The 7,587-nt window shown below is 58.6% G+C and overlaps 1 protein-coding gene across 1 annotated transcript; it reads right to left on the bottom strand.

The window, feature by feature from the left end:
- Positions 1–1,786: 1,786 nt before the first annotated feature.
- Positions 1,787–5,634, bottom strand: GOT1 (glutamic-oxaloacetic transaminase 1). The gene is made up of 9 exons (XM_037400553.1): positions 5,414–5,634; positions 4,964–5,145; positions 4,262–4,385; positions 3,946–4,058; positions 3,648–3,752; positions 2,923–3,073; positions 2,623–2,788; positions 2,349–2,491; positions 1,787–2,064 (listed from the first exon to the last, which is right to left on the bottom strand). The coding sequence occupies exons 1-9, from the start codon at positions 5,526–5,528 to the stop codon at positions 1,925–1,927; spliced, it is 1,239 nt and encodes a 412-aa protein (XP_037256450.1). The 5' UTR covers positions 5,529–5,634; the 3' UTR covers positions 1,787–1,924.
- Between the last annotated feature and the right edge of the window lie 1,953 nt (positions 5,635–7,587).

Below are 7,587 nucleotides of genomic sequence, written 5' to 3'. Positions count from 1 at the left end.
GCACTGCCCTTCTAAGGAAACACACAGCAACTGAAATGAGGCCAAAGGAAAGCAAGGGCTGGAAAACAACTTACCCCAAAGGCTGAAGGAAACAGGGTCACTTACGATTAACTCATGAAGGATGTGAAAGGGAGAGAGGAAGTTTTCAAAACCATAAAAAGCTGCTGCAGAGAGGAAAGGAATAATCTGTTCTCTGTTGCCATGGTAAATGGGATAATGGGTAATGAGCTTACACCACAGAAAGGAAGAAATTTAGGTCACTCATTAGGAAAAACAAGGCTGGTAAGGCTAGCAAAGCACTGGTACAGATCACATGTGGGGTGGGCCAGGCTGCATACCTACAGGTCTGTAAGGACAGAAGCGTAAGCAGATGTCAGAAATAACAAAAGCAGAGTTGGTTCCTCCAACTCCTTCTCATGAGATCACCCCTAGAAATCACCCTTTAACCACTACCCCATTATCCCAGCTGTGGATGGACACCAAGATGGAAAGCTCCCCATCTGCAGAGAGGAAAGGCTGCCTCTGGCTCACTCTTTTAAGTGACATGAACACTAATCTGAAAAGGACAAACAAGAAGCCCTGTGCACAGCTTCTTGGTAAACACAGCAAGGGAACAAGGCACCCTTTTTGCTTTTACTGTCCAAGCTGCAGCACAAGCAAAAAATCCATCAGGGCAACAGCGACCATTACTAACTGACCCAAGGAAAGAGGCTGTTTCCCTTTATTCACGAAAAACCTTGGCAGGAGGTTGTTCTGTCAAGGTAGTAATATCAGCTCACAAATAGATCTGCAGTGACTGCAGAGAGCAGAAGCAGATGGTCCCAGCTCTTCTTCAGTGCCAGAAACACAGGCTATTGCTGTCAGGCCCTGCTGAATCCAGGGGAAGTAGGTGGTGGTTCACCAGGAGCCTGGTGAGAAGGAGGAACAGGAAAGATCTGCTTTTTGACATGTAAGCAGCAGGCCACGAGCTCTGGGCCAGGGAGAGGTGGCCAGATGGCTAGGTAACACACGATTATCCAGAAAGCAAGCACAGACAGAGGGACAGGACAAGTTGGACAGCACAAGGCAGGGGGGCAGAAAGAGGAACACAAGACAGACATGGTCAGCTTCATGTAGAGTCACAGGGAGCTCTCGGCTACACTCTCCCAACACCACCGTGCCCCATTAGTAGCAATTGTGATCATCACAGATGGAACACACCGCGAAGGAGAAAGGGAAAGCCTTGAAACAAACTTTTGAGTAAGACCCGGTGGACAAACCAGGATGCTGAGGCTGTAACCTCAGCCTGGGAAGAGGTTAGCACAGCTTGAAGGTACAACACCACACAAGGCAGGGGTAGTGTTCAGAGATGGAGGTTTAATTTTCTGTCAGCAACACAAAGAAGCAATCATCACAATTACGAATGTTTGCTCGCGTAAGGCTCAGAACTTGGGGGGGGGGGGGGGGGGGCAGGGGCTGTGAAGGAAGGGGGGGGTGCAGGGCAGAGCCAGCAACAGCTTCACCCCTCCCCAAAATACTACTGAGTGACATTAGTTCACAAGCCATATGAGATCCCAGCTGACTGGGCTGTTACCCACAGCGCATTGCACTGGCACCGCACTTCACCTAGATCAAACTGATCAGTTACATGGATTTGATTTGGACGTGCTAAAGATGCAGCTCTAAGTGCCTGAAGACCAGGCTGCTGTCAGTCAAAAAGAGTCAAGGTGGCTCATGCTGCCCCCACCCTCCTGGGGGCACTGGCCTACCATATTGCAAGGGGTACTTCAAAAAGGTCAAAAGATGATTATCCCTGATTGAGCTACTGCTCCCATCTTTATTAAACCTCAAAAGGTGTGGGACAAGGCAAGCCATGAGCAGGAAGAAACATGGACTACACACTACAGCTTTGGTGACTTCATGTAAGTTTGGTTGTTCATGTGCTTCATTGGACTTTTGTGACAGCTTCGTGGATGGACTTGGCCACATAGTCCAGGTTCTTGGTAGTCAGGCCACACATGTTGATGCGCCCACTAGCCATCAGGTAGATGTGTTTTTCCTTGATCATGTACTCCACCTGCTTAGCTGGGGAAACAATTGGACATCAGGTCACAACAGTGATCCCACAGCTCAGAAAAGCCCAAAGAACCAGTCAGGGCTGCTTGAATCTTTCACACCAGGCAGAAAACTTCCAAGCACTGGCCACTAAAACACTGTCTGATGCTTCATCCCTGCCTAGCCAGAGGCAGTGATGCCAGGGCTTCAGTGAGGTCCCAAAGAGATTCCCGCCTGGACCACTTCAGCCCAGTTCACCCCCAGCAAAACTGTGGTCACCCAATTCTCCCTTCACCAGGCCACTCGGTACTTACGGTTCAACCCTGTGAAGCTAAACATGCCGATCTGCTCTGTGATGTGGTTCCAGGTGCCTGGGGTCCCAAGGGACTCCAGTCGAGACCGGAGCTCTGACCGCATCAACAAGACCCGATCTGCCATCGTCTTCACATTTTCCTTCCTGCAACAGGCAAGAAGCAGAGCATGAGGACAGGCAGCTTACTGGTTTGGAGCCATCCAGCCAAGCCTGGCACTCAGGGAGACAGCTTCCCCACACCTTTTCCCTCTTCCACCGGCCCTGGCAACACGTACCACTCGGCAAACAGCTGTGGGGAAGAAAGTGTAGTTGCCACGATGCGTGCTCCCTGTGAAGGAGGGTTGGACCAAGTAGTGCGCACAATCTTCTCCATCTGGGAAAGCACACGCTGCACGTTGTCTGCATCCTTCCCCACCACAGTCAGGTTCCCCACACGTTCATCTGTGGACAAGCCAAGAGAGGTGAGCCATTGGTCCCACACGTCATGGCAAAGCAGAGATCTCCCCACCCCCCAGCATGCCAGCCCCATCCGTCTGGGTATGATGCTACTGGGCTGGCTACTGCCAGACACTCACTGTAGAGCCCAAAGTTCTTGGAAAACGACTGTGCACAGAAGAGCTCAAAGCCCTCGGAGACAAAGTATCGCACAGCCCCGGCATCCTTGTCCAGGCTGCCAGAAGCAAAACCTTGGTACGCCGAATCGAAGAATGGAAACAGGAACCGGCGCTGCAAGGAGGAACAGTGTTAGAGGGAAACCCCGTCCCCATAACCTTCACTTTACCCGCCGCTGTCCCTGCAGGAGGGAAAAGTGACCATTGAGCTTCCGGGTGATTACAAAGGAAACATGGTCCAGCAACACCAAACTGGGTTATTTTCTTTCTACTGGGGTGAAAGAATAGGAAGACTAAATCAATCAATAAAATGTCAAATGCAAGAGAAAACTGCATTTGAGGACACAGGCACGAAAGATGCACTGCCTTATATCCTACTATCCAGCACCTGTGAAAAGCAGGTGCCTGTGGATAATCTTTCCAGCATGAGAAACCTCACTGCAGCCATGCCACAGAAACTGAAAGCAAGAACTTGGAGGCATGAGCAGAACTTTGTATGTTTCTATCCTCTGAGCACAGACAACCAGCATCCTGTCAGCCTCTCCCTTCAACACCTGCCCTGCAGGACTCTTCCAGCTCCTGTCACATCTCATGCCATTCCCTAGAGCCCATTTTGGATGCAAGTGCTCCGGCTGGCTCAAGAGCTATCTGTGCCCTCAGCACTGCTTTAGTCCAGCAACAGCCCATACCTTCATAACAGCAGCAATCTGCTTCCACTGGTCAGGAGTAGGGTCTGTGCCTGTTGGGTTGTGCGCACAGGCATGGAGGATGAAAATGGAGAACTCTGGGGCTTTCTAAGGAGAGAGCAGGTCTTGGTCACACACCTGGATGAGACTGGGCACCCGCAGCAGAGAGAGGTCCTGAGCTGCTCTGGGCACCACCAGACTCTTTTGCAGAGATCCGTTTCCAGGCACAGCATGCAAGAACCCAGCCAGCTGCTGACAGCACAGCACCAAGCTCAGCCGGTCCCATGCCAGTTTTGCTCACCTCCATGTCATCCAGCAGCCCCTGGAGATCGAGACCCCTCTTGGCAGCATCCCAGTAACGGTAGGTTCTAATATCTTTAAAGCCAGCATCCACAAACACAGAGTTGTGGTTCTCTGAGGAAAGAAATCACTTCAGAAAAGCAGGCCTCGCCTCCAGGAAGCCACCTTCTCCATTCTGAGTATCTCCTTTTATCCACAAGACAAAGGCCCCCCTCTCACTGCCCAGGCCTCTGGCAAGGAGCTCAGCCATGCCTCCCTCACCCACTGACACATGGGGCTCCCTGCAAGGAAATAGCAGCACTGACGACAGCACTCACCCCAGGACGGAGCAGAGATGTAAACCGGGGTCGCTGTGTTGTTGTTTCCATTGTACCACCGCCTCAGAAACTCTGCGCCGATACGCAGAGCCCCTGTCCCGCCCAAGGACTGAACGCTTCCAATCTGCAACAGAGACAGTTGCCAGCAGGGTCCACCCAGGCCAGCCTCGCTATTGGGGTGCACAGAACAGCAGCGCTTGCAAGAGCGAGACGAGATCCCAGACACGCTCCCTGTGGTCACCCCAGCCAGGACAGCAACCCTTTCCAGTGGTCTTCAACCTCCTTCAGTGCTCAAGCCCGTCCTGACACTTTCTACAGTTATTAATAGACTCCAGTTATTCCTGTTACTTTTTGGCACGGAGCAGATTCCCAGCTAGCAGCTTATTTCAGGAAAGGTGGCCTATTATCCGACTTCAGTCTCCTGTGGGGCAACCATCAGGAGATGAAAGAAAAAAGTAATTCCAATCACAGCCCATGTTCAGTCTTTCCCAAAAACTACAACTACTTGTGCAAACGGCTTGAGGTACGTGGGTTCACCAAGTAACCTACAGCCAGTCAAGACCACATCAGAGGAAACCCCAAATCCTGCCAAACCGCAGTTACACCACATGTCTGTGCCCTCCTGCCCTGTCTGCTGAAGACTCCCCAGGGTTACCAGCAGCCCGGGGAAAGAAGTGGCCCCGCTCCCTGTCCACCACCTACCCGGTTCTCCTTGATGGCGGGGCTGTCGTCACCCAGGGCGATGCGGGAGGCGTGGGCCCGGAACTCGGGCAGGCCCAGGATGGGCAGGTACTCGTGGTTCAGGCTGTGGTCATTGGCGATCATCTGCTCCACCTTCTTCACCACCGGCAGGACCCATGGCTGCCCCTCGTCCGTGCGGTAGGCTGCGAGGAGAGGGACAGCCGTCCTTTCTGCGCCCGGGGGAGGGCCGAGGATGCCGGGCAGGCCGGCGCGGCGCCGCCCCCGCGACCTTGACGGCCACCGGTGACCCGCTGCCCGGCCAGGCGCTCGCCGCGGCCCGGTGACCTTTAGGGCCCGGGTGCCGCCGGGGCCGCCCTGCCGCTGCAGCAGGTGGCGGGGCCGCCGCCAGGGCGCCGGGCGGCCTGTCTGCCGGGAGGGGCCCCGTCGGGCCGGGGGAGGCCGCGGACTCACCGCCGACGCCCAGGTTGACCTTCCGCGCGTCCCCGTCCTCCCGGAAGTCCGCCGTGAGCTTGAAGACGGCGACAGGCGGGGCGCGGGGCACGGCGGTGAAGATGGAGGCAGCCATGGCGGCGCAGCCCCCTCCGCTGCGCTGCGCTGCGCTCCGGGCAGCGCGCGGTGCCTGGAGGAGACGCTCACCTTCACCGGCGTGCAGGGCCGCCGCGGGCCGCCGCCAATCAGCGAGCAGCGGGAGGCCCCGCCCCCGGCGCCGGCCAGCGGCGCCCCCCGCGGGGAGCGCGGGCAGCCAATGGCGGCGGCGGTGGCGGCGCCCGGTGACGCGAGCGGCGCGGGGACGCAGGCGCTACCTATTGGCGGCCGGCGCCGCCCGGGCCCCGCCCCCTGCTCTGCGCGCGCGGCACGGCCGCCCCGGAGCTGCAGTGATGGGGGTGCGGGGTGGCCCTGGGGTGCGGCGCCCGGGGTACCGTGCCCGAGGCAGCGCTGCTCTGCGGCACTGCTCGGGGGTGCGCTGCTCGGCGGGCACGGCACGGTCCCCGCAGGTGACCCGGGGTGCAGCATATTGTGTGGGTGCAGATCAGCCCTGCAGTGCAAAGCTGGGGTGCACGGCAGCCCCGGGAGGGCCGTGCCCGGGGGCGCACGGTGGTGCCAGGGCGCAAGGCCTGGGGGGGGTGCAGGAAGGTGCCGGGGGGCCGTGCCCAGGCGGGCAGCGCCCGGGGTGCAGGGTGGTCCCCGGGGTGCAGTGACCCGGGTGCGGGATGAGGGCGGCTGTGAAGGCGGGTGGGTTCCGCCCGGGCGGGTCACGGGGGGGACCCTCCGGCGCACCTGCCCCAGGATTTTAAGGCGCTTTCCCGACTCCCAACCACCTCCAGGTCAGGCGCTGTGGGGTGGCCCCGTGAGACCCTCCCAGCCCCGAGGAAACCTCGGGGTCACCTGGGGGTGTCTCCCCTCCCAGCAAAAGCCTCTGGCCGGTGGCCAAGGCGAGCCCTGCTCTGGCCCAGGGGGAGCGTTTGAGGCCACGTTTGCTCGGGACCCTCCTCCCCGAGGGCAGGGGCCCCGGCGCACGGCCGGGCACGGCGGCTGTGCCGGGGGGTGTCGGCAGAGGGCAGAGCCGGCCCGCGCACCGCCGCCGCCGGCAGCGCCGCCCCACCGCCCCGCCGCTCGGCCCGCAGCCCCGCGGGGAGCGGCACCGCAAGGCGCCACCGGCCCGGCCCGGCGGGAGGTGGCCCGGGGCCGCCCCAGCAGGCCTGCCTCCCCGGGGAGGGGGCTCGCAGCCGCCCGTGGTGCGTGGCCGGCCCCGTTAGGAACCTGCCGCCCGTCTCAAGCGGCTTTTGAAGTTTGTGGGAATTCGCCCGCGATCCTGCGGCATCTGGGAAAGGCTTCCAGGGAAACGGGACGGACGTCGCGAACAACAGCCCCGGCAGTGCGACTCCCCCACCCCTCGTGACATAAAACACGGGGATACGAGACGGGAAAGGCCGTGCTGTCCCCAAACGCTTTTGCAGACAACCCGTGTCATCCACTCCCTTTGTTAGCCCAGCCAAGATCCCTCTGAAAACCAGTTCGGCTCCTGGCCCCCCTCCCATGCCGACGGTGGCTCCACAGCCCTGCTGCCTGGGAGGGAGCCCGGGGGCACAGCCCTCGCCTCCCGGCTCCGGGCAGCACCTGGAAGAACTGCCCAGTGCACTTTCCGCTTAGCATGAGAGCGGGGAAAAGGCAGAGCTGCCCGGCGGCGCTGCGGCATGCCAGTGCTCCTGCCTTTGGAGAAAAGAGAGTAATGGGAAAGGCAGAAGAGCGAGACAGCAGTGCTAGACCAAAGCCTTGGCCCCGGTGGGGTTTTTAGGCCAATTCAGATAAAACCTCTGTCGGGCCTTGAGAAAAGGCTGCGTGGAAACCCAGAAAAGGCTTCAGGTCTGCTCCTTGCAATAGCTGTGAGCCCCTGCAAACGCCTGAGACCTTGTCAAGGTGCTGGGAGGGTATCTCTGAACCCTACCCTTAACTCTAACCCTACCCTTAACTCTGACCCCAACTGGTTGAAGAGCGCTTGGGTTTCCTGAGGTCTGTGGATGCTGCTAAATGAGAGATGCTGCAGTGCTGGGCAGGGAAGCAGCTAATGAGAACAAGCACAGCAGAGGTAAATGAGGGTAGCTCACCGCAGGGTGAGTCGTGTT

The sequence above is a fragment of the Falco rusticolus genome, chromosome 9 (assembly GCF_015220075.1).
Source record: "Falco rusticolus isolate bFalRus1 chromosome 9, bFalRus1.pri, whole genome shotgun sequence".
NCBI lineage: Eukaryota > Metazoa > Chordata > Aves > Falconiformes > Falconidae > Falco > Falco rusticolus.
Note: the sequence above shows the minus strand (reverse complement) of the source record. Positions and strands in the feature narration are given on the sequence as shown.

Excerpts from the sequence above, each read along its gene's own strand:
- GOT1 (XM_037400553.1), bottom strand. The coding sequence starts at position 5,528 with ATGGCTGCCTCCATCTTCACCGCCGTGCCCCGCGCCCCGCCTGTCGCC. Across the intron at positions 5,146-5,413 it reads GGTCAACCTGGGCGTCGGCG|CCTACCGCACGGACGAGGGG; the intron begins GTGAGTCCGCGG and ends CTCTCCTCGCAG. Across the intron at positions 2,789-2,922 it reads CAAGAACTTTGGGCTCTACA|ATGAACGTGTGGGGAACCTG; the intron begins GTGAGTGTCTGG and ends GCTTGTCCACAG.